At 32.2% G+C, this 27,829-nt stretch overlaps 2 protein-coding genes across 2 annotated transcripts; both read left to right on the forward strand.

Moving 5' to 3' along the window:
* The first annotated feature begins 388 nt into the window (after positions 1-388).
* On the forward strand, positions 389-1,220 carry LOC125867600 (serine/threonine-protein kinase STY13-like). Its single transcript, XM_049548152.1, has 2 exons — positions 389-439; positions 519-1,220. The coding sequence occupies exons 1-2, from the start codon at positions 389-391 to the stop codon at positions 1,218-1,220; spliced, it is 753 nt and encodes a 250-aa protein (XP_049404109.1).
* A 17,801-nt stretch (positions 1,221-19,021) lies between these two features.
* Positions 19,022-19,853, forward strand: LOC125868111 (serine/threonine-protein kinase STY13-like). Its single transcript, XM_049548713.1, has 2 exons — positions 19,022-19,072; positions 19,152-19,853. The coding sequence occupies exons 1-2, from the start codon at positions 19,022-19,024 to the stop codon at positions 19,851-19,853; spliced, it is 753 nt and encodes a 250-aa protein (XP_049404670.1).
* Positions 19,854-27,829: the final 7,976 nt, after the last annotated feature.

Below are 27,829 nucleotides of genomic sequence, written 5' to 3' on the forward strand. Positions count from 1 at the left end.
AGTATTATATTAGGGTTACGTTTCTTGAATATTGTTGTTAGAGGACTATAGTAAAACTATATTTAGTGTTACGTTTCTTGAATATCATTGTTAGAATGACTATAGTTTACTACATTAGGGTTGTGTTTTTCGAAAATTGTTGTTAGAGTGACTATACTAAAACTATATTAGGGTTACGTTTCTTGAATATTATTGTTAACTAGAATGAATATAGTAATATGTATTAGGGCAATGTTTCTTGAATATTGTGGTTAGAATGACTGTAGTAAAAAATTTGGTAAGTTTTAATTAATACACATTATTTCGATGAATTTCAGTTAAAGTATTTGATTTGGGAGATGAAAAGAAGAATTCAATAGAAAAAAAGCAATTGATGGAAGAGGTATTCATGCAAGAAGTTTCTGCTTGGTGCAATCTTCAACACTCCAATATCGCTAAGGTACTTAATTAATTTCTCTTATTTCCTAATAATATATTATTTGCAAATTAGCTGAAATATATTAATTAATTTTGTGCAGTTCATTGGAGCTATAAATAAGAACAACATGTCAAAGATAAAAATGAAATGTCAAAAAGGTGCAACACTGCCAATAAATGGATGTTGCATAGTTGTGGAATATGTTGGTGGAGGTACTCTTCAATCCTATCTTTCCAGACATACAATGAAGAAGAAATTGCCTTTGGATACAATTATACAACTTGCATTGGATGTTGCTAAAGGGTTGAGTTACATTCATTCTAACAAAATTGCTCATAGAGATGTGAAAACTGAGAATTTACTTGTTGACAAAAGTACTGGAAGAGTGAAGATAATTGATTTTGGACTCTCAAGTGAGTTTTATTCACTTGGATTAGATTATCCTCCTATGATGGTTGGAACAAGTGGAACAATGGGTTATATGGCTCCTGAGGTTTTGAGTGACGCCTCATATGATCACAAGTGTGATGTCTACAGCTTTGCAATTTGCTTGTGGGAAATGTATACTTGTTTAGATCCATACCCTGAACACATTTCTCGAAGTAAAATCTCACATCAAATTTACAAGGATCGAAGGCCTGAGATACCAAAATGTTGTCCAAGACCATTGTCAGATATAATGGACAAATGTTGGGATGTAAAGCCACAAAATAGGCCAGAGCTGAAGGAAGTGGTACACATGTTAGAAGCCATTCAGACGACTACAAAACGAAAAAAGCACCACATATTTTGCTTTGCCTAGAAAGACAGGAATCACAGGAGTTTATATATAATTAATCTGTAAATTGTAATGTTATATGAATAAAGTTCTTCAAACATTCTTTATTGAGCATAGAGCATAGAGCACAGTAGAACAACGACATACCCCATTGTGATCCCACAAGTGGGGCCTTTGCTTCTCAAAAATTTCCTCCAGTCAAAAAAAGGGGGCCTTTGCAATGATACCAAGTCTAACTAAGTTTAATAGTTGAAATCCAGTTTGTAAGAACAAATAATGGAAGGGAGTACACTTCTCATTAGTTCAACATGTTATGTGAGGAAGCAGGGATTCATCATCAACTTACTACTCCATAATCCCTATACTCCTCAACAAAATGGAGTAATTGAGAGAAGGAACAGATACATTATGGAGATGACCAGATGCATGTTGCACGAGAAGAACTTGCCAAAGAAACTTTGGGCAGAGGCATCAAATACATCAGTTTTTCTTCAAAATAGGTTTTCCACAAAGATAGTGAAAGACCGAACTCCTTTTGAAGCTTGGTATGGATTTAAACCATTGTTAAATTTCCTTAATGTGTTTGGTTGTCTTCGTTTTTCCTACGTTCCTCAGGTTAAATGAGATAAACTAGATAAAAAATTTGTCCCATGCATTTTTATTGGATATAGTTCAGTTTCAAAGGCATATAAGGTCTTCCAACCACAAACTGAAAATATAATCGTTAGTAGAGATGTGTATTTTATAGAGAATGAAGAGTGGTGGTTGGAAGACTCAAAGAAATCTGTCCTTAACTCTCCTGGAAAAAAAAAACAGAAAAGTTTCCTACCAAGTTTTTTTGAAAAGAAAATATCACTCTCACAACACGACGAAGTTTTCATTTGCCAAAATAAATAGGCTAAGAAAATTCTCAAGAAGTTCAACATGGAAGATTGCAAGGAGATGAGTACTCCTATGACCCAAAAAGAGAAACTAAGCAAGAATGATGGAGCTGAGAAAGTGGAGGAAACATACTTCAAAGGCTTAGTCAGTAGGTTGATATACAAGACCTGATATTTTGATTGTTGTAAGCATACTATCGAGGTTCGTGCATTGTGCTAGTGAGGTACATCTAAAACCAGCAAACAGATATATCATAGGTACCATTAATTATGGTGTCAAGTTTAAGAAAAAACTAGATCTAAAACTACTTGGGTATTCTAATAGTGATTGGGCTGGATCCGCAATGGCATGAAGAACCTAGATACTGTTTCAGTCTTGGCGCAAGAATGTTTTTGAGGTGTTCAAAGAAGCAGGAAATTACAACTCAATCCACTATAGAGGCAAAATTTGTGGCCGTAACAATAACTGTGCATCAAGAGTTATGGTTGAGAAAAATATTTGTTGATCTACATATGAATCAGACAAAGGGAACTGAAGTATTTATGGATAACCAATCTGCGATAGCCATTTCTCATAATGTATTTCATGGAAAACAAAACACTTCAGCATCAAACTTTTCTCTCTTGAGGGAAGTGCAAAAAAATGGTGACATGATTATGCTCTATTGCAAAACTTAGGAGCAGATAGCTGATATCTTCACCAAACCATTATCAGGCAATAACTTTCAACTTCTCAAGCAAGAACTTGGAGTTTACAACTTTTAAAATAGGGAGGAGTGTTAGAAATATGCATAAGAACTGAAGCAGTCCAAGTTATATGTATTGTAAGGTAGTTATTTACTGTTTAGAAAATAATTAGTTTCTATCTTATCCCTAATCCTTAGGAGTTGATTTCTTTATTTCAGTTGTCATGTAAACTCTATAAGCTAGTCTGGATTTATAATGAAGTATATAGTTTTGCTTTCATTAATATTTCTTTACTGATTTATCAAACTGATGTTCCCACTTGTTCAATAACAAGAGAAACCAAATTATTATTTTCTTCCTTCTCTGTAAACTAACAAAAAGGCAACCATGAACTCATCTGTAAAATATGTACTAAGATCAAGATATAAATAATGAAAGAAGTTGAATTTTAAAGTGGATAAGATTTGGAAATGAAATAATTGTAAGGAACAAAACTTATGGTGTCACGATTCGTGACTACCCCTAGTCGTAACACAGTGCGCTTCATAAGTGACACAAAGCTAATCCATTGTCTCGTATTACACTAAGATTCATATAGACAATAACTGAAGATAACTTGTAACATCCCGCCATAGAAAGAACTGAAAATAGAAAGAACAAATTTGGAAAGAAGCTAATTTGAAATTTTGCAAGCTATGCTTGAATTGTGAGTTTTGGGTCAACTTCAAACGACCATAACTTTCAGTACATAATGAGTTAGGTGGCCCATAAGATAGTAAATGAAAGGTCTTGGAATCCTCTTTCCAACGCCACTGATTTTCCTAAATTTTGAGCTTGTATGAGGGAGATATGCCCGTTTGAAGTTAGGCTGTCCAATTAAGGAAAGTTACTCGAAAACGTGAGGGGTATTTCAGTCTTTTCCTTACTTAATCAGATTAAAACATTTTTTAATAATATTTTGGGGTCAAATATGATTTGGTTCAGTTTTAACAAATTTTAATTGCGCTTAGGGTTTTAGAAGAGAGTTCAAGAAAGAGAAAAGGATCGGAAGAACGATCAAGGTTCATGCAAATCGAGGATTTGTTTCGCCAAATCGAGGTATGTAAGTTTTTATAGTGTTGGGTTTGTTCACCCACACGCCAATCATGTTTTACATTATCGAATTCGTCCATAAAAATTAAGTTCTTGATGAGTTTCTTGAAGAGTTTTTATCGTTCTTGAATCTTGATGTTTGGTTGAGTTCTTGAGGTAAAAATATTGTTAAGGGATTGAGTAAATTGATAGTTCTTGAGTGGGTTTCGTTGGAATTGTCCTGAGTCATAAGCATTCGAGAGTTTTTACCTTAGAATTTTAGTGGGTATGAGTTGAATCGAGTTTGAGAGAGGAAGAAAAGATCAGGCAAAAATAGTGTCCCAGGTCCGCGTCGCGGACTTTCTCCTCCAGAGAGAAATTCTCTCCCCACGTCACGGAGAGAGCGCGAACTTCACTGTTTCAAAAATTATTTCGCGACCAATTATTTTAATTCATCTCCAAGTTGAGGACTTGCTCTCCAGACAGTGTTTTCGACCGTTTCTCATTATTAACTATCTAAACCTCATTTAATCATCACGATATCCTTCCTATCATAAATCATAACTCTTGAATTCACAATTTAAATTCATGATAAAGTTATGAGTCAAGTTTGAGAGTCTTTCGAGTCTTTTTGAGAAGTCTTTGACAATCTTTTAAACTTGTTTTAAGACTTGAGTACTTGAGTTGAGGAAGAGTAAATTTGAGTTTCATTTTTTTTAAATGAATATATGGGAACTAAGTATTCTCAAGAAAAATGTTTTTACATTTAAGAGAAAAGAGGAAAGCTGATTTTCAAAAGAGTTCATGAGGAGTTTTGAGTACTATCTCTTTTAAGAGAAAACTATTTGAGTAATAATCTCAAAGTTGAGGAAAAGGAAATGTTTTTTTTAAAAACATATGACTAAGTTATATTTTGGGAGTAGTATTGAGCACCGATATGGGGGGAGTTCAAACAACTCACAGCCTCCATAAACCATGTAGCCAACGTGGGTAGAAAGGGTCATACTTTTTAGATGATTCCTTATTGATTTTTAAGCATAGACTAGTGGATCCACTTAGTTGAGGAGTTCTATACCTCGTAAAGGTATAAGACAGTTCTGGTAGAGTGGGCGAGACGTTGTATTATCACATAGCTCATAGTGTGATGGTTGTCGGTTAGTGTCATACCCCGAAATAGGGGGCGTAACTGGCACTCGATACCCTAATACATCGAGTTACCCACTGAAACATACTAGCTAAACCAAACTTGTGAGGCAAAAAAATTAGGCAGCACAACCTCTAAAAAGTGAAGCCTGGACCCAGAGGTCATGACCTGAAAAAGAATAACCATACAAACAATGGTAGACAAACCAAAAAAAATAAAGATATACTATCTAGCCGATGAGACAACAACCGAAAACATACCTACTTACACACACACTTATATATACATGCCAAGACTATTGGCTGGAGGTTGAAACATACAAAAAGAAAACCCAGAATATTGTGTTCACAATAGCCTCTATGAGTGACATAAACACTGTCGGGACAAGGTCCTGATTATACCCAAACTATACAACAAAAGTAAACATCCTCTGATAGCCCCAGGATAAGATGGAGCTTACCAACTCACAACTGAACCTGAATCCTAGCGGGTGGGTCGATCAGAGTCCCTGCATGTACCTGCTCGCATAAAATAAAAAACAGCGTCCCCAGGCAAAGGGACGTCAGTACGAATAAAAATGTACTGGTATGTAAAGCGAAAAGTAAAATCATAAACATTTACTGTAAAAGGGTAATAGAGATACCACCTGAAACTGAAACCCAAATAATCTCCATGGCTGACCTTTAGCCCCCTACTACTTAAATATGCATGGTATGCTCGTATAATCGTATGTCGTGAATACATACATACATATATATATATATATGCAAATGCATGACATACCCATCCAAATGCTAGCAATGGTGGTGCTTTCTGGTAGCAAACCGACATCATATTCGCCAACTTGTGGCCATCTGTGTCTCATACGTATAAATATAGGCAATAGGCCCCATACCTCCCAATTATAGCTCGGGAGTAGAATGCATAGCATGTCATGTCATGGATTTATAACACCTATGAGTTACTGTTGTCATGTTGCCAATCTTGGCCCGTTTGTAGTCTTGTTCTCATAACCCCATAATAACCTTCGTATAACATATAACAATCGCATGGAACTTGATACGTTCTTCCAAATAAGCTTGAAAAGTTAACTCAAATTGTAGAAGGATAACCTAACCTTGTTGATATTCATAACAAGTTTAAGTTGACTTACTTAGTTCCTAACTTGGTTCCTAGATAATTTATAAAAGAAATATTTCAAAAACCAAGTGTTCTAATAGTTTACATTTAAATTATATTTGAGAGTTTTGAAGGTCGTGAGCTACTTTAAAGTTTTTCTTTAATAATAACCTTAGTGGAGAAAGAGGGCTGGTCACAAGTAGTAAGGGTATCGCGTGACATTTTAATTCACATCACCCAAGGAAGAATACGAAGTCATACGTGCGGACATATAATCAAGGAAACTGATAAAATGACATGTAGATGTGGAACACTCTATTTATCCGAACGAGTGAAATATCAAAATAACATAATCATGAAAATAATTCAGCTGAGATCCCAATGCCTTTCACTGAAGGTTTTTCTAGCAAGAGAATAGCAAAATATCACATTCGGCGTTTTAGGAATTTCCCTGGAGTGGTGCTAAAATGAGGGACGTAGCTTCGCCTTTACATACCTTTTCAATGAACACTCGAATAGCCGTAGCTTCTTCATGAAAGTTGTTCCTTACGTCCTAAACTTCATAAACACTATATATACACAGCTGGTACACATCTATAAACAGTTCATAATTGTTCTTAAATCGGCAGATTTGCCAAATGGCCTCAACTTGGCGAAATATCCGTAGANCACTATATATACACAGCTGGTACACATCTATAAACAGTTCATAATTGTTCTTAAATCGGCAGATTTGCCAAATGGCCTCAACTTGGCGAAATATCCATAGAACTTCATAAAAACAATCATAAAAGAGTCCCGAGATGATTACCTTAGTTAACCAAGTGTAAACCTTGAAGAAACAGCAATAACTACAAATTTATATCTTCAAAAACTTGCTCCAAACGCAACTAATAGAAGGGGAAAACGATTACCACTGTAGAGATCACGTTTCTAGTCACATGGGCAATCTTTAATGGTATAAATCGTCAAAAACTGACCTTCATCATGAAAGTACACCATATGAACCCTCTATTAAGCTTTCTTTCTGGTTTGGAAGTAAAATGAAATGTTTTCATGGCTTAAAACGTTGAGTAAGCCGACATATCACATTTTTTATCCAACCCGGATTCTGCCCCGGCAGTCCGTAGTAAAACCCTCATAACTTTTTACTCCGATGTCGGTTGGATACGGGATTTTGTGTGTTGCAAACTAGACTCGGAGGCCTTCGATTCAATGGATGATAGGCCTTCTAACTCTTTGTATATTGGGAGAAAACATCCAAGACATTTGATCCAAAGTTAAGAAAATATTATTAGAGAAACTTCGATAACTTTTGCCGACAAAGTTCACTAATTTTCTTGACTTCCAAACTTAACATACGACCCTTGTGCTACTATAATACCTCATAACACACTATTCTTAGCATGTTTTACACTCATAGGATTATCCACAAGGTATGGGACAAGTTAAACCTTTCAAACGGGTGAAGTTCTACCCGAGCCATTTCTTTTATCATGAACTTTGTTTTAGGGGTCCCTTTGACCTAAAACTTTAGTTTAGTTCCTTCATATTGCCACCTACTTGCAATCTTAATTTCCAATGTACGATACAAAGTCATATACACCTCATATAACCATGCCATACTACGCCACATATATTATGCGCGATTAGAGAAAAAGTACGGGATCTTACAGTTAGAAAATCTCCCAAACAGAGTTTATTTTGTATTTTTACATACAAACTAAGTTATATATATTGTATTTTGAATACATTGAGTTGTTATTTATTGTTTCAAATGCTTTATATAAACTGCACTTTTATCCTCGTTTTATATTGCATTGAGTTGAGTATCCATGAGTTGAGGTTGAGTTGAGTAGATGAGTATGTTTCCTTATTATAGTCCAAGCTTGCAGGTTGTGTTCAGTGTTCCCCTTACATGCTCGTACATGTACTGACGTCATTTGGTCTGCGTCATTTCATGAAACCAGGATCATCAACCAGCACTTCGTTGATCCAGTTGCAGTTCCAAATTTGTTTGATGAGTCTCCTTGCTTTCGGAGGATCCCTTATTTACTTTTAGTTATTTCATTTTGTTATTAGGATATCGTAGGCCTTGTCTCGACGTCCATATCAGTTAGTAGAGGCTTCATAGATAGATAGACAGTACATGAGTCTTTTCATTTTCAGTTGTTAATGTTTCAAAGACTTAAATTGCCTATTTTTGGCTAGTTGAATATTCTTACATATATTCTGAGTTTATCTTTTGAGACATTTAAGTTAAGTTTTACATTTGAGTTTATCTTATGGAGTAAGTCTTCTGCTGAGAGGCGAGTCAGGCCAAGGTTCCACTTGGGGCCAACAATGGTTCTCGAGTGTCGGCCACGTCCAAGGTGTAGGCTCAGGGCGTGACATAACTGATGCAAAATCTAAATTGAGATGAATGAGCAAGAATGTCAAATTGGTGTTGTCGCCATTGCCTAATAACACCAACACATATATTTCTAGGTAATGCATTGATGATAATCTTCTAGCATTTCCTTGATAGACATACTCTCTGAATCACATTTAGATGTTAAAAGGACTATCTAGGATAGAACATGGGTACATCCTAACATTGAAAATTGATACAACTAGTAGATACCTTGATAGTTTAGTTCGAAAGGAAAGATAGTTGAGCTCGTTCATGATCGGTTGACTTATTTTTTTATAAGGTAAATGATTTTATTAATAACTAGGGAAACCCAATATATAAGTCGATACCAAAAGTTATAGAACTTATACAAAAAATATTGTTCTCAGCAAAGGACATCCCATCCTCTATACAAATATGGACCTTATGAGTTTACGATAGATTAACCTCCTCTCAAAGAGGAAAATGAAGAAAAATAAATGTTTATTATTTTAGTGTGTCAAGTGTGGTATATATTATGTGTTCTTTAGTGCATATAGGAACACTCTTAAAGAAACCTCTCAAAGTTGTTTTCTAAAACGCTCTCCTTTTTTACCTTGTCTTTAGAGCGGGGAAAAGATCGGACCAACCAAGGTAAAGAGTTCTAGCTCTGTGTCTGATATCATTATGAAATAATGTCGGTGTTGTAATGATGATTTTGATTATTCACAAACCTATTGAAGGGATCTTGTAATGTGAATCATCAAAATCATTAAAACAACACCGACATTGTTTCATAATGATATAAGACACAGAGCTAGAACTCTTTATCTTGGTTGGTCCTGATGCATTTTCCTAGTAAACTTCCTTACTAATCGAGTGCACCAATATTTTCCTTGCCCATTCAGGTGGATTTGTTTCCATCTCTAAAGACAAGGTAAAAGAGGAGAGTGTTTTAGAAAATAACTTTGAGAGGTCTCTTTAAGAGTGTTCCTATATGTAATAAAGAACACATAATATATACTTGACACACTAAAATAATAAAGAATTATTTTTCTTCATTTTCCTCTTTGAGAGGAGGTTATTTAGATTAGAGTTTGTTTCAATTGAGTATTTAAATACATGATATAATATTTTTATCTAACACTTTTGATTTAAATTAGTTTTCTTCTATTCATAGCAATTCAAATCATATTTAAGAAATCTCAATTCACAAAATTTAATAAAGAGAAAATTATCTATAGAGAAACACTTTAAATATATGTTGGTCTCTCCAAACTAGTATAAATATCCACTCTTGTTAAGCTCATTTTCACTCACAAATATCAAATATTTTTCCTCTCTCACTCTAAAAAAAAGGTTTTGCATCCTTCTTTCCCAGAGTGGTACTTTTTTGGAAGCTCGGGATATATTGAGAAATTCATCACATGATACTGAGAGTGACACGATTGATAAGTGTGAAACGATTGATGAGTGTGAATCTGAAATTTCAAAAGTTCCAAATTAACAGCTTCTCTTTCCTGATATAGCTGATTTTTTATAAATGCTAACAACAGCGTTTCGTGTGAGCTGTGCCTAGTCCTAAAGAGGTATTGATAGGCCATCTAGTGGACCTTAAAAGAGTGGATATTTATACTACTAGTTTGGATAGACCAACACATTCAAAGTGTTTCTATATAGATAATATTCTCTTTATTAAATTTTGTGAATTGGGATTTTGTAAATATGTTTAGACAGCTAGGAACAAGGTTTTTCACGATTTTGCTTAAAAAATCAAATTGAATCGTAATTCGAATCAAGTCGATTAAAAAATCGATATTTGATATTTTGAAAATCGATACTATTTGGTTTGATTTTGATTTTCCTAAAAAAAGCACCACAAAAATAACCAAACCGAACAGAGAAATTATATATATAAATTCTATAATTTTTAACTTATATATTATTCATAAATAAAATATGAATATTTTGTTAAATTTTAATTAGCTTAAGTCTTTAACTTTTCCAATTTCTCAAGTCCAACGCTTAAATTTCAGTCCAACTATAAAAATCTCAAACAAAACCCAACAATAGTGGATATTTATACTAGACCAACACATTTATCATTTTTCCACATATGTTGAACAAGTGATCAATTTACCTTTTTTGTTTATCATAATCATTAGGGGTGTTCCAGGTTTGATAAAAACTGATTCAAACCAAAAAATTAAACCAAATTGATTAAATAAATTGATTTTATTTGAGTTTTGGTTTTAGATTTTTAAAACCTATAATATTTGATTTTGTTAAAAAAAGTCAAAGAAATAACTGAACGGAAGCGATAAATTATACATACATATTTTATTATTATACATGCATAATATATTATTTTTATAAATAATTTTAAATATCTTATACTATATATTTTCATCAAAATTTATTTATAATTAATTTATAAAAGCAAAAAGGTTCGAGACGAGAACATTTATCTATTGGTTTCATGTATATAAGTGTCTATGATAAAAAAAATAAATAAATTGGGACTAAGAATGTCAATGTATCTTCCTTATAGGCCAAAATTATGAACTTTGAAGTTTTATTCACAGTAAATTCAGTGATTGAAAGTTGTGTAATGTTAGTCGTTCTAACTATTTTACGTTTTGAATTATTTTTTGTCATTTTTTCTCTCTTTTGAATGAACCTTTTTTTTTTTTTTTGTGTATGGTTAATAACCAAATCAAATCGAACCGAAATTGATAAAAATCAAACTGATAATGTGTATTCTATTTGGTTTGATTTGATTTTGATAATTCAAAAACTGATTAAATTGATTTTGTTTTATTTTGACCAATAATCTAGTCAAACCGATTCATGAACACCCCTAATCATGGTCATTCCCAAACCAGTTAAAATAGATGAAGTTGTTAATAGAACTCATGTATTTTTCTCCTAACCTAGTATTGCAAGATATTGAATCACACAATCTCTTAGAAAGAAAGGATATTGATTTAGAAGGTAGCATGATAGAAGCACATATTTCTGAGGAATTTCAAGATACTCTTTCTATTAAAGTAGGTGTCTCTCCTAGGCTTCTAAAATGTGCAAGAAGAGGGAATATGCAAGGAAATGGAATATTAATCTGTCAATCAGAGTTCAGCCTATGAGGTGTAAATCAATTTATAAGAGATGAAAGCTTTAATATGGAATATCAGAGTTGTGAAGTCCCGACAAGTTTTCAGAGGGTGCAGATGCTACCCAATTTTCATAAATTCTCTTTTATTGATTTACTAGAGCCTTTTCACAATTAAAGGCACATTAACAAATACACGAGAAGATTGAAGATGTCACTAGGGATATCAACTTGCAATNTCAATGTACTTTTAAATTCGGAGGAAAAAATTGGAGGTTTACCGGTGTTTGACTATGAACTTTTGAAAATTGTATTTCTTCCTGTGAGTTAGCAAAAATACAATTCAAAGGAAGTCCATTTACATGATAGAATGATTGCATATTTGGAAGGCATGATAGAGTGCTCACTAATCAGGGGTTGCAAGGATGGTTTGATCACATGGAAGTGGAAAATTTAGTAAGAACTAATTGAGATCATTGTCCTATGTTCTCAACTTTTTAAGCAAGAGGGGAAAGGCATAAGAAACCTTTTAGATTTCTTAAATTCTGGATTGAGAATGAGTTTTTCATTGATATAGTTAGATAGAACTGAAAGATTTGGGGGTAATATTGAGCACCGAGCCCCTGGTAAGGGTCTAGATGTTGGATCCATTAGTTCAGTTTGTCCTTTACCCTGATAAAGTATAGGATGGCTCTGGCAACTTGAACAAGATGTTGTATCATCACGAGGCTCATAGTGATAGTTGTTAGTTAGAGAAACTCTCCAAAAAAGTAAAGTTTATTATTTTAGCATTTAATATTATTGTTACTTTATAGTTATCCAATTTTCAGTATTTCTCCGAGTTGTTCCTCAGTTATGTATGTTCAGTCTAACCATTGTTTCATTGAGCTATTTACATAGCGTACATTCCATGTACTAATGTCATTTTGTGTTGCATCTTTTAATGATGCAGATACATAAACTCAGGATCGACAACAGACGCTCGTTGAGATTTTTTCCATCAGCCTTTTGGTGAGATCTCCTTGCTTTCGACGGGCTCCAGTTATGTTATTTGTTTCATTATTTAGTAGACATTCTAATTTATTATTCAAGTAGCTGTAGTTCTTGTCCCGGCATCTATCTTAATTCAATAGAGAATTCATAGACATGATAGCGAGTCAGATAAGTTTTGATATTGAGATGTTTTAAAAACTATTATTATGATATATAGTTTATACTTATATTTCAGACTTTTCATAAAGTATGTTCAGAGGTGTGAATGTTTATCACTTTTAAAGGTTCTGCATAAGTGTTTAGCCTTCCATTCAGTAGTAAGTCAGGCCAATGTTTCGCTTGGAAACTGAACCAGTCGATGAACTAAAGTTTGTGTTTGTTCAAATAGGCGGGCGGAGGAGTACCAGATCTAAACATAACCTAAAAAAAAATTAGTTATCCTTTTGTGGATTTGAGTTTTTGTTGTGGTATTAATTTTTTTTTGAATTTTAATCCATCGTGTTCAGATCTATAAATGGAAAATCGATTTTAGCTAAGGTTTCTTTTGTATCATCCCGACCCAAACTTCCGAGATCAAGAAGATCGATCTTTGCAGCGAACATTTTCATGAGTAATAATCTATGCAAGAAAGTTAACTTATAAGACTAGATCTAAGTATTTCAAGACAATGAAGATGAAGGTTCAGTAAGGATAAAAATACTTAGCTTGGAAGATGAAGCTGAAACAGCATTGCCTCATGAAGCTTATATATACAACTTGTTCAAGGTGAGATTCTTTGTTTCTTTGAGGTAGCAGAGCGTTGTGTAGGGAGTTGAATTGGCTGAAGATAATGACGATAGCCGTCACCGCCTCTTCATCTTCCTCCAATGACATTTTTAGGGTAGTGTTGTTTCTCAACAACTTCACACTTCTCGATATTTCCTTTTCTCTTTAGCTTTTCTTTTATTTTGTTTTGTTTATTTCCTTTAATGGGCCATGTCTCTTTATTGGGCCAGGCCGTACAAAATTTATTTGAAAATAAAGGAGGCTTTATGCCTCAATCCTTTGTTTTTAAAAAAAGTTCTTGGTTGATATTGTCATACTTTTTCTAACAAGGGAGAAGAATGAATAAGGGCAATCATCAATTAATTAGAAGGCTATGAATGATAACATGTGTAGATCCAATTTCAAGTCTGACATTGTTGACATATTCAAAGACTAAACGCTTCTCCTCTTACCTATAGTAAAAAATTATGGAAGCGGCTCCACTCCCGTATACATTTTATCATGTTTGTCCGGTGCACTCTTAATCTAATTACACGTGTTAACTTTTATTTTTAAGGGTCAAAATTTGTAAGATCAAAATATCTTAATCGTGGTTAAACTAATTAAGAATATACGGTCAATACCATTTTACTTTTGTATTTTATTTTCCTTATTTGCAGCATATATGTAGGTAAAAAATTTGTTGGATCAGTTTGCTTTTTTCCTTTTCTTATGTAACCAATTCTCTTTTTAAATTCTTATTATTATTTTCATATCTTGTTTCTTTAATTAAATTTATTGTTCAAGTCAAATCTTCAAAAATTGGTAAACTCTCATCCCAAATTTCAAGTTCATTCAAGTTAAATATTTTTTTCGTCTTAAAGTACTTGTCAGTATTGGCTAGTTTTTTGTTTTTTGAGTGTCAAACAATATGAACTTTAACTAGTATTTTAAGATATAAGTTTTTTTTATCATATTGAGATGTAAAAATTACAATTTATAGTACTTTTTGTATAGTGGAGAATATATAAATTCTAATTTTAAAATATATTCTCCAAAAATTAATCAAATTGACTTTTAAAAAATAAAATATGACCAGTATTTGGGATGGAGAGAGTACGACATTGTTTTATAAATTGTTGTAGCAACTCGTCCCAACAATTATCTTTTTCGACATCATTTCCCAACAATTCATTGTCCGTTTTTTAGCCTGAAGGAAATTCCCAACAATATTTTTCCAACCAAAAATAAATTCCCACACTATCTTGCTGTATTGATTTGATTCAGATCTCTTAATTAGTTTAACCATGGTTTAGGAGCGAGTTATTTTGAATAAACAGATAATGACCCTTAGATATAAAAATTAACATGTGTAATTAGATTAAGAATGCACTGGACAAACTGGACCAAACGTATACTGGAGGGGAGCCGCTCTTATGGTTCGATCAGCCTAAGCTCGCGGAATTTTATTCAAATTAAACCCCAAACCATACATTTGTATATCTGCTCTCTTAATTATACGTTGATTCAGAGTCAACTTAGTTAAACATAATCATACAAAAATAGTCTTGAAGGTGAGTGATCTAGAACTTATGAACCTGCATGCTACATAGCCAAAACTTGCGCATGAATCAACCGAGGATCAAAATTTCGAAATTACCAATTTTCAAGTAAATTGGGTGTCTCCACAAAATATTACAAAAATAATCAAATCATACAATTAAGATAATAATACACACTAACTATAGCAAAATTGAAAGGACCAATGCTAAGAAAAATCCAATAATCCAATGTGGGCACAATGAACCAAAAGTGGAATATCCACTTATATCATTCTCTTGACGGTGGGGGTAAACAATTCTTGACCCATTATAATTCGGGTTTGACCCGTATAACATTTGTACCCCTTCAATATCATCTCTTGACAACTCCACTTTCCTGGTTCCATCTTCAAGTGTCGGAAACATAATTGCTTCTTTTTCGGACGAATGATCCAAACCCAATAAATGTCCGCTTTCATGAACCGCAACCGATTCAAGATCCACCGTCCCTTCTTTCAAATACTCGCTGTCAACCACCCAATTCTCCTTTATTCTATTGAGCTAGATTTTCTTCTTTTTATTACTTTGATCTTTGTTAGTTTATGTGGTAGTTGTTTATTATTAAAAGAGCTTATTGAATCCTAAGGACAACGGGTGAAATATTCTTAAAGAAATTATCTTTGACACGCATCAAGCTATAAAGAATTCTCTACTCATCCACTGACCTAGTAATTTTTTCATATGATTTTTTAAAATAGTTTCCTTAGGTGGCAAATTGTATTTCCTTATTTATATTTTCTTTTCTTGTGACTAGCTATATTTTATTCTTGGTATCTGACATTGTTGCAACTGAGTCTAGGATCTTTTGAAAATAGTCTTTCTACCTTTACAAAATAGTGGTAAAGTATGTGTACATTTTATCCTCCTCATCATACCTCACTTGTGGAATTCCATTTGTATGTTGTTATTGATGTTGTATTAATCTCCTAATTATTTGAGCATATATTATTATTTACCTTATATTCATCATATGTATTCTCTATTTTATTATTTTTATTCTCAATATTGAACTCTCTCCTACAAAATTTATTGAGTTACTATTGCTTACAAGTTACAAAATAACAAAATTTATTTTTTGGTGTCTTCTTCGAAATTTCAAGAAGTGCAACAAGTCAAGAAGGAACTCAATACTATTTCGATATCGTTACATCAACTTATCAAATTCTTGAGCCATGTTATATTATTCTAATTTTATTTTATAGTTTTCTTGAAAATTTGTTATTGTTGATATTCTTAGTTCATAAGTATATATTCTTGTTTAGTTATTATTAAAATTTATTCAATCTGAATATGTCAATTAGAAAATATGATAGATTCCAGTTATATAAAAAGAGAGAAAAAAAAAACTTGAAGGATTAAATAAAGGACAAATTACTTAACTACACTCCTTTACTTACCTTAATATCCACTTATCCCTACTTATTTCAAAAATTTCAAAAACCCCTTATTTACCTATGTATCCCGCATGTATCCCGTGCACAACGCTATGTATCCCGCTATGCGGAATGTATCAAACGCTATGTATCCCGTGCACAACGCTATGTATCCCGCATGTATCCCGTGCACAATGCTATGTATCCCTCTATGTGGAATGTATCAAATCTAATGTATCCCGTGCACAACGCTATGTATCCCGCTATGTGGAATGTATCAAATCTAATGTATCCCGTGCACAACGCTATGTATCCCGCTATGTGGAATGTATCAAACCTAATGTATCCCGTGCATAACACTATGTATTCCGCAAATATCATTTTAAAGGGATTTTTGGCAAATAAAATACTAGAAGGGATAGAATGTTATTTAGTAGTTATAATATGTGGTTCCTATAATTTATACTTAAATAAATCCCAAAAAATTAGCTCTTGATAGATTTTTCCAATTAAAAAGAGTTGATTCATTTTCAAATACATATATTGCTTATAGTTTATAGAATAATGTTAATTCTTTGACCGATGGTGTAGAATCTACGCCTACTTGTGAAATTATTTTTCATTTGTGCTCTATTTGTTTTAATTCAGTAAATAAGCTTTGGATATGTGAGTATAGACATAGTACTATATGTATATGATTTTTGCTCGCTCTTCGTGTATCATTACAGCTATCCAAATACATGTATGATATTCTGGAAAAAAAGAGGTAAGAACTTTGATGCGGCTAACATATTTAACAATATGAATTAAAAGAGTTGAAAAAAATTGTTTATATATAGTTTTGCCTAAAATTAATGTTATTTTCTCCTTCGAACTTTTTGTAGGAGCTTGATTGGTGATTAACGCTGAAAAACATTCAGGTGTGATTAGTTATCAAGATGGATTGGTTGAGAAGGAAGATTTGCATGAGGTTCAAAATAATTTATTTGATTAGTTGCCATGACTATTTTGAGTATGTTTGTGTCTCTATTGTGTAAGTTGTTTGTTAGTCCAATTGTACATGTGGTGTGAGAACTTTACACTTTGTTTGGATGGTTGTTATGTATCGTTTTATATATAATGTATCGTATCGTATTGTATTGTTTTAATGAATACAATATTTGGATAGATTGTATCATTCTCCGTCGTTACCCAATGTCACACATCCATAATTTGAATGATAAATCTACAAGAAAGTAGGTTACAGGTAAAAGTTAAAACTACTATCTAGTCAATAATTCATCTATTGAGTTAGTGGTAGGTGTGCATCACGACTCGTAATTTTGAGTCACGATAGTCATAAGGCACAAGTCATACATTATATTATAAGTACGATTATTTTAATTTTTACTTTTCACACAAAAATATATATGTATCCCTTTTTAAAAAAAAGAACAATTTCATCAAGTCACTCTTTGATTTTCTTTTATACATTCTATAAATGTTTATTAGGAAATTCTTATAGAAGTTTCTAGAAGCTAATAACATTAAATAGTCCTCAGATTAAATTATACTGCCACTTAATTTGTTATTTGTTTGGCAAGTTTAGGATAACTTATCTCGGAATTAATAATTAGTAACGGGATAAGTTATTCCTTCCCTTGGGTAGTATAGTAATTTCGGAATAAAATAAGTAAATGACAAAAATATCCCTTTAAACCCTTTTTATACATTACTTTTCACATTCGTGAAGGATATTTTTGTAAACAAATAAATTGTTCTTCGAACACTCTATTAAAAAATAATCTTAGCATAACTTATTTCATCATAACTAATCTCATGATAACTTATCACAACTAACTAATCCTATCATAATTTAAATTCAAACCAAAGCATTTATAGTAATTAGTAATCCCTTTCTAATAGGAAACAAATTATAGTAATTAATAATCCATTTCCTAATAGGAAACAAATTATAGTAATACTATATATACGTCCCTTCCGCCGATGAACAAAATTTTTGTGAGAGTAATCAATACTAAAATTTGTTTAAAAAAAGTAATCAATACTAGCTAGATCAAGCAATACTATAATGAATAAAATTTGGTGTGTGGAAGCTGCTAACATGAAGAAACAAGAATGGGAACTTGATGCTTCAAAACTTACTGTCAAAAAAATAATTGGCCTTGGAGGTTTTGGGGTAGTTTATAAAGGCCTTTACAACGGAAAACAAGTTGCAGGTATAATTATTTACTAATTTTTCATTAATGTTTATGCATGTACTTCCTACTTTGTTTGTCAAGTTATTTTACTATATTAAGATTACGTTTCTTGAATATTGTTGTTAGAATGACTATAGTAATTAAGTATTATATTAGGGTTACGTTTCTTGAATATTGTTGTTAGAGGACTATAGTAAAACTATATTTAGTGTTACGTTTCTTGAATATCATTGTTAGAATGACTATAGTTTACTACATTAGGGTTGTGTTTTTCGAAAATTGTTGTTAGAGTGACTATACTAAAACTATATTAGGGTTACGTTTCTTGAATATTATTGTTAACTAGAATGAATATAGTAATATGTATTAGGGCAATGTTTCTTGAATATTGTGGTTAGAATGACTGTAGTAAAAAATTTGGTAAGTTTTAATTAATACACATTATTTCGATGAATTTCAGTTAAAGTATTTGATTTGGGAGATGAAAAGAAGAATTCAATAGAAAAAAAGCAATTGATGGAAGAGGTATTCATGCAAGAAGTTTCTGCTTGGTGCAATCTTCAACACTCCAATATCGCTAAGGTACTTAATTAATTTCTCTTATTTCCTAATAATATATTATTTGCAAATTAGCTGAAATATATTAATTAATTTTGTGCAGTTCATTGGAGCTATAAATAAGAACAACATGTCAAAGATAAAAATGAAATGTCAAAAAGGTGCAACACTGCCAATAAATGGATGTTGCATAGTTGTGGAATATGTTGGTGGAGGTACTCTTCAATCCTATCTTTCCAGACATACAATGAAGAAGAAATTGCCTTTGGATACAATTATACAACTTGCATTGGATGTTGCTAAAGGGTTGAGTTACATTCATTCTAACAAAATTGCTCATAGAGATGTGAAAACTGAGAATTTACTTGTTGACAAAAGTACTGGAAGAGTGAAGATAATTGATTTTGGACTCTCAAGTGAGTTTTATTCACTTGGATTAGATTATCCTCCTATGATGGTTGGAACAAGTGGAACAATGGGTTATATGGCTCCTGAGGTTTTGAGTGACGCCTCATATGATCACAAGTGTGATGTCTACAGCTTTGCAATTTGCTTGTGGGAAATGTATACTTGTTTAGATCCATACCCTGAACACATTTCTCGAAGTAAAATCTCACATCAAATTTACAAGGATCGAAGGCCTGAGATACCAAAATGTTGTCCAAGACCATTGTCAGATATAATGGACAAATGTTGGGATGTAAAGCCACAAAATAGGCCAGAGCTGAAGGAAGTGGTACACATGTTAGAAGCCATTCAGACGACTACAAAACGAAAAAAGCACCACATATTTTGCTTTGCCTAGAAAGACAGGAATCACAGGAGTTTATATATAATTAATCTGTAAATTGTAATGTTATATGAATAAAGTTCTTCAAACATTCTTTATTGAGCATAGAGCATAGAGCACAGTAGAACAACGACATACCCCATTGTGATCCCACAAGTGGGGCCTTTGCTTCTCAAAAATTTCCTCCAGTCAAAAAAAGGGGGCCTTTGCAATGATACCAAGTCTAACTAAGTTTAATAGTTGAAATCCAGTTTGTAAGAACAAATAATGGAAGGGAGTACACTTCTCATTAGTTCAACATGTTATGTGAGGAAGCAGGGATTCATCATCAACTTACTACTCCATAATCCCTATACTCCTCAACAAAATGGAGTAATTGAGAGAAGGAACAAATACATTATGGAAATGACCAAATGCATGCCGCACGAGAAGAACTTGCCAAAGAAACTTTGGACAGAGGCATCAAATACATCAGTTTTTCTTCAAAATAGGTTTTCCACAAAGATAGTGAAAGACCGAACTCCTTTTGAAGCTTGGTATGGATTTAAACCATCGTTAAATTTCCTTAATGTGTTTGGTTGTTTTTGTTTTTCTTACGTTCCTCAGGTTAAATGAGATAAACTAGATAAAAAATTTGTCCCATGCATTTTTATTGGATATAGTTCAGTTTCAAAGGCATATAAGGTCTTCCAACCACAAACTGAAAATATAATCGTTAGTAGAGATGTGTATTTTATAGAGAATGAAGAGTGGTGGTTGGAACTTGGAAGACTCAAAGAAATATGTCCTTAACTCTTCTGGAAAAAAAAAATAGAAAAGTTTCCTACCAAGTTTTTTAAAAAGAAAATACCACTCTCACGACACGATGAAGTTTTCATTTGCTAGAAGAAAAAGGCTAAGGAAATTCTCAAGAAGTTCAACATGAAAGATTGCAAGGAGAAGAGTACTCCTATGACCCAAAAAGAGAAGCTAACCAAGAATGATAAACATACTTCAAAGGCTTAGTCAGTAGGTTGATATACAAAACACGATATTTTGTTTGTTGTAAGCATACTATCAAGGTTCATGCATTGTGCTAGTGAGGTGCATGTAAAACCAACAAACAGATATATCATATGTACCATTAATCATGGTGTCAAGTTTAAGTTGGGTTGTTGACTTTGGAAAAAGTCTATTACAAGTACAAGATCCTTTTAGTAGGTTTATGAATCATCAAAATCATCATTACAACACCGATATTATTTCATAATGATATCAGACACAGAGCTTGGTTGGTCCTAATGCATTTCCCTAGTAAACTTTCTTACTATAATCGAGTGCATCAATATTTTCCTGGCCCATTCAGGTGGATTTTTTTCCAGCTCTAAAGACAAGATAAAAAAGGAGAGTGTTTTAGAAAATAACTCTGAGAGGTCTCTTTAAGAGTGTTCCTATATGTAATAAAGAACACATAATCTGTACTTGACACACTAAAATAATAAAGACTTATTTTTCTTCATTTTTCTCTTTGAGAGGAGGTTATTTAGATCAGAGTTTGTTTCAATTGAGTATTTAAATACATGATATAATATTTTTATCTAACACTTTTGATTCAAATTATTTTTCTTCTATTCATAGCTGTTCAAATCATATTTAAGAAATCTCAATTCACAAAATTTAATAAAGAGAAAATTATCTATAGAGAAACACTTTAAATATATGTTGGTCTCTCCAAACTAGTATAAATATCCACTCTTGTTAAGCTTATTTTCACTCACAAATATAAAATATTTCTCCTCTCTCACTCTAAAAAAAAAAAGGTTTTGCATCCTTCCTTCCCAGAATGGTGCTTTTTTGGAAGCTTGGGATATATTGAAAAATTCATCACATGATACTGAGAGTGACACGATTGAAAAGTGTGAATCTGAAATTTCAAAAGTTCCAAATTAACAGCTTCTCTTTCTTGATATAGCTGATTTTTTTTATAAATGCTAACAGCAGCGTTTCGTGTGAGATGTGCCTAGTCCTAAAGAGGTATTGATAGGCCATCTAGTGAGCCTTAACAAGAGTTGATATTTATACTACTAATTTGGAGAGACCAACACATTTAAAGTATTTCTATATAGATAATATTCTCTTTATTAAATTTTGTGAATTGGGATTTTGTAAATATGTTTAGACAGCTAGGAACAAGGTTTTCACGGTTTTGCTTAAAATCAAATCGAATTGTAATTCGAATCGAGTCGATTAAAAATCGATATTTGATTTAGCTTTTGTTTTAAATTTTGAAAATCGATACTATTTGGTTTGATTTTGATTTTCCTGAAAAAATCACCACAAAAATAATTAACCAAATCGGACAGAGAAATCATATATATATATATATATATATATTAACTTATATATTATTCATAAATAAAATATAAATATTTTGTTAAATTTTAATTAGCTTAAGTCTTTAACTTTACCATTTTCTCAAGTCTAACACTTAAATTTTAGCTCAACTATAAAAATCCCAAACAAAACCCAACAAGAGTGGATATTTATACTAGTTTGGAGAGACCAACACATTTATAGTTTTTCCACATACGTTGAACAAGTGATCAATTTACCTTTTTTGTTTATCATAATCATTAGAGGTGATCAAGGTTTGATAAAAAATGATTCAAATAAAAAAATAAAACCAAATCGATTAAATAAATTGATTTTATTTGAGTTTTGGTTTTAGATTTTTAAAATCGATAATATTTGGTTTGGTTTTGATTTTGTTCAAAAAAATCAAAGAAATAACTTAACCGAAGCGATATAATCACATATTTTATTGTTATACACGCATAATATATTATTTTTATAAGCAATTTTAAATATCTTATACTGTATATTTTCATCAAAATTTATTTATTATTTATTTATGAAAGCTAAAACTTCCAAGACGAGAATATTTATCTATTGATTTAATGTATATAAGTGTTTATGATAAAAAAAAAATTGGAACTAAGAATGTCAATGTCTCTTCCTTATAGGCCAAAATTGTGAACTTTGAAGCTTTATTCACAGTAAATTCAGTTATTGAAAGTTGTGTAATGTTAGTCGTTCTAACTATTTTTTGTTTTGAATGAATTTTTGTCTTTTTTCTCTCTTTTGAATGAATCTTTTTTTTAAAAAAAATTTGTGCATGGCTAATAACCGAATCAAACCGAACCGAAACCGATAAAAATCAAACTGATAAATGTGTATTATATTTGATTTGATTTGATTTGGTTTTGATAATTCAAAAACTGATTAAATTGGTTTGGTTTTATTTTGACCAATAATCTAGTCAAACCGAACCATGAACACCCCTAATCATGGTCATTCTCAAACCAGTTAAAATAAATGAAGTTGTTGATAGAACCCATATATTTTTATCCTAACATAGTATTGCATGATATTGAATCACACAATCTCTTAGAAGGAAAGGATATTGATTTAGATGGTAGCATGATAGAGGCAGATATTTGTGAGGAATTTCAAGATACTCTTTCTATTAAAGTAGATGTCTCACCTAGGCTTCTAAAAAGTGCAAGAAGAGGGAATATGCAAGGAAATGAAATATTAATATGTCAATCAGAGTTCAGCCCATGAGGTGTAAATTAGTTTATAAGAGATGAAAGTTTTAATATGGAATATCAGATTTGTGAAGTCCCGACAAGTTTTTCAGAGGGTGCAAATGCTACACAATTTTCATAAATTTAATTTCTTTTATTGATTTACTAGAGACTTTTCACAATTCAAGGCACATTAACAAATACACAAGAAGATTGAAGATGTCACTAGGGATATCCACTTGCAATGAAAAAAAAATGATTTTTTAATATAAATTAAGATTTTAATTCTGCAATGATCAAAGATTCTGAATAACAACTTACTCTACTGTTATAGAATAACAATCATGCCCATAATTTCTTTGTCACTTTAGTATATTCAAAATGCAGTGCAGAAGAAAGAATAATGTTTTGCGAAGATATGTATCAACTGGTAGAAAGAATGGAAACCCCTGATTAATTGGGGGGATTCCAATGTACTTCTAAATTCGGAGGAGAAAATTGGAGGTTTACCGATGGTTGACTCTAAACTTTTGAAAATTGTATTTCTTCATGTGACTTAGCAAAAATACAATTCAAAGGAAGTCCATTTACATGGTAGAAAGATAGAGTTGAGAATGATTGCATATTTGGAAGGCAGGATGGAGTGCTCACTAATCAGGGGTTGCAAGGATGGTTTGATCACATGGAAGTGGAACATTTAGTAAGAACTAATTGAGATCATGGTCCTATGTTCTCAACTTTTGAAGCAAGAGGGGAAAGGCATAAGAAACCTTTCAGATTTCTTAAATTTTGGACTGAGAATTAATGAGTTTTTCATTGATATAGTTAGATAGAATGAAAGATTTGGGAGAAGTATTGACCAACGAGTTGGTAAAGATTTATATAATTAATCCAAACCCCATAGCTGGGCATCCAACGTAGCATAAGATCGTGTGGTGCTTCGGCAGCTCCTAAATTGGGACAGAAGGAGTATTATTTTAGCATTTGATATTATTGTTACTTTATAGTTATCCAATTTGCAGTATTCAACCGAGTTGTTCCTCATTTATATATGTTCAGTCTAACCATTATTTCATTGAGCTATTTTACATAGCGCACATTTCATGTACTAACGTCATTTTGTGTTGCATCTTTTAATGATGCAGATACATGAACTCAGGATCAACAACAGACTCTCGTTGAGATTTTTTCCATCAGCCTTTTGGTGAGATCTCATTGCTTTCGACGGGCTCCAGTTATGTTATTTATTTCATTATTTAGTAGACATTCTAATTCATTATTCAAGTAGTTATAGTTCTTGTCCCGGCATCTATCTTAGTTCAGTAGAGACTTTATAGACATGATAGCAAGTCATATAAGTCTTGATATTGAGATATTTTAAAAACTATTATTATGATAATTTATACTTATATTTCAGACTTTTCATAAAACCTGTTCAGAGGTGTGAATGTTTATCACTTTTAAAGGTTCTGCATAAGTGTTTAGCCTTCCATTCAGTAGTAAGTCAGGCCAATGTTTCGCTTGGAAACTGAACAGGTCGATGAACTAACGTTTTTGTTTGTTCAAATAGGCGGGCGGAGGAGTACCAGATCTCAACATAACCTCAAAAAAAAAATTAGTTATCTTTTTGTGGATTTGAGTTTTTGTTGTGGTATTAGTTTTTTTTGAATTTTAATCCATCGAGTTCAGATCGATAAATGGAAAATCAATTTTACCTAAGGTTTCTTTTGTATCATCCCGATCCTAAGCTTCCGAGATCAAGAAGATCGATCTTTGCAGCAAACATTTTCATGAGTAATAATCTATGCAAGAAAGTTAACTTATAAGACTAGATCTAAGTATTTCATGACAATGAAGATGAAGGTTCAGTAAGGATAAAAATACTTAGCTTGGAAGATGAAGCTGAAACAGCATCGCCTCATGAAGCTTATATCTACGACCTGTTCAAGGTGAGATTCTTTGTTTCTTTGAGGTAGCAGAGCATTGTGGAGGAGTTGAATTGGCCGAAGATGATGACGATTGTTGTCGCCGCCTCTTCATCTTCCTCTAATGACATTTTTAGGGTAGTGTTGTTTCTCAACAACTTCACACTTCTTAATATTTCCTTTTCTCTTCAGCTTTTCTTTTATTTTGTTTTGTTTATTTCCTTTAATGGGTTAGGTCTCTTTATTGGGCCAGGCTGCGTACAAAATTTAGTAAAAATTATATAAAGCACATAGTATAATAAAGAAATTACTTCCGGTCTCTATTATTTCATAAATTACAAAATTTCCTTCTTCTTTTTTTGTTGCGGATACTTTAATACGCGGTCGGATACTAATTAAGAAGCTGTAATTATCAGGTCAGTGCGTTAAAAAAGGGATTTTAACAGTTTTATGCGTTAAGTAAGGGATTTAAAAATTAACTGCCACAATTCACACATACGTTTATTGCATCTGCAAATCGTTCAATCTTAAAACACTACTGAACTAAAATTTCAAATTTCAAATTTTGAAATTTTTATTTCTTGTTTTAGGAAAAGCTCTGGAAATTCCAACGCTTTTTTTGGGGAAGATTTGTAATGAATATTTCCATTTTGTTAAGGCATTCAGGTATATGGGAAAGTGATGTTAGGTACGAGTAATACAAAATTGATGGCATAGTGATTGGGGAAAATATTTCGTTCGTTAATCTCAAATCAGCAATTGCAGCAGAATTGAACGTTGATGAATAAAAAAAATGGAGTTCAGATACATTGTAAAAGGTAATTCATTTCCATTGTGTATTCGGAATGATATGGGGGTGAAATTGTACATAGAAGTGAAAAACATGAGGTAGAATTTGGTATGTATCCACTATGCATTGATACATCAGATAGAAGTGATGAAGATATACATAATTTTGATGCAACAACTGGTGCAATTGTGTGTGTTGAAGGTGGAAAAAGGGACACAAAGGCTTTAAGCATTGTTGAATCAAAAAATTGTGATTCTTATTATATACCAGAAATGGTGGTGGAAAATTATATATCAGATACAAATGTTTTTAATGTGGAAGTGAAGCAATTGTACAAGGATAAGGCAACTCTAATGACTGTTATGGAAAAATATAAAATTAAGCATAGCTTCAATTTTGGAGTTAAGAGATCTGATAGCAAAAGGTATGTGATGCTCCAATCTTATAAAATTCTTGATGTTTTAAGATTTATTTGATATCATGTTGATCATGATACATAAATAACGTGTGTATGGTGCAATTGTAGTTGTTAGGTATCATAAGGGTTTTGAGTTACTTATGCTTGATACTTTAATACTTAAGAAGGATTATTGAAATAATGTTAATAATTGAATTTTGAATGTGTTATCTGATTTGTATATCAAATATATAAAATGAGTCGTCGTTGAACTGTGTATAGATTACAATTTAACTAAAAGTCTTTGTAATAATGTATGTTGTACTGTTATTTTATTTATAATATTATGAATTGATACATTAAACCTAATAAAATAACAACTATATATCTTATAATTGTAGCTACGTATTAGTATGTCATTCAGATGCTTGTTGTTGGGAATTGAAGGCGTCCTTTAAGAACAATACAGACATATTAAAAGTGAGATACTTCAATAGTGAACATACCTGTCCATTGAGGGGTAGGGTATTAAGTAAGGTACAAGCTACTGTTGGGTTTCTTAGTGGTGTGACAGCTCCAAAGTTAGTGAATCATAAAAGAAAACATACTCAAAACGATATAATTGAGGATGTTAGGGCACTATATGGAGTTGAAATTTCTTACCAACAAGCATGGCGTGGAAAAGAACGTGTATTGGAGATGATTAGGGGTAAACCTGCAGACGGATACAAACAGATGCCAAAATACATATATATGCTGAACATTGTGTATCCAAATTCATATATATGTATGCACAAGTCGGAAAAAAATGAGTTTATGTATCTCTTCATATCATTAAGGTCAATGAAAAGAGGGTTTGAGTTCTATAGGCTTGTTGTTGTTGTTGATGCTTCACATCTTAGCAGATCTTATCGAGGACATTTGTATCGGCAAGTACACTCGATGGGGCAGGTATGACATGTTGTTTATTAATTTGATTTTTCAAGATAGTAATATAACATCCTGGAACAATCATGTATAAAGAATCGTAATGCTATGTGTTTCAATCTAAAGGTTGTATATTGCCGTTAGCTTATGGAATTGTAGACACGAAAAATGATTGTTCATGGACATGGTTCTTCCAACACTTCAAAAATGTATTTGGTGATAGAGAACAAATGTGTGTTGTATCAGATCGAAATGAAAGCATATTGAAGAGTGTAAGTATTGTTTATCCAAATATTCCTCATTTCGCATGCATATGAAACCTCTGGAAAAATGTGTGTACATACTACAAGAGAAGCAGAACCATACTAAGTGATATTTTCTATTCG

Source organism: Solanum stenotomum, chromosome 6, assembly GCF_019186545.1.
Source record: "Solanum stenotomum isolate F172 chromosome 6, ASM1918654v1, whole genome shotgun sequence".
Taxonomy (NCBI): Eukaryota; Viridiplantae; Streptophyta; class Magnoliopsida; order Solanales; family Solanaceae; genus Solanum; species Solanum stenotomum.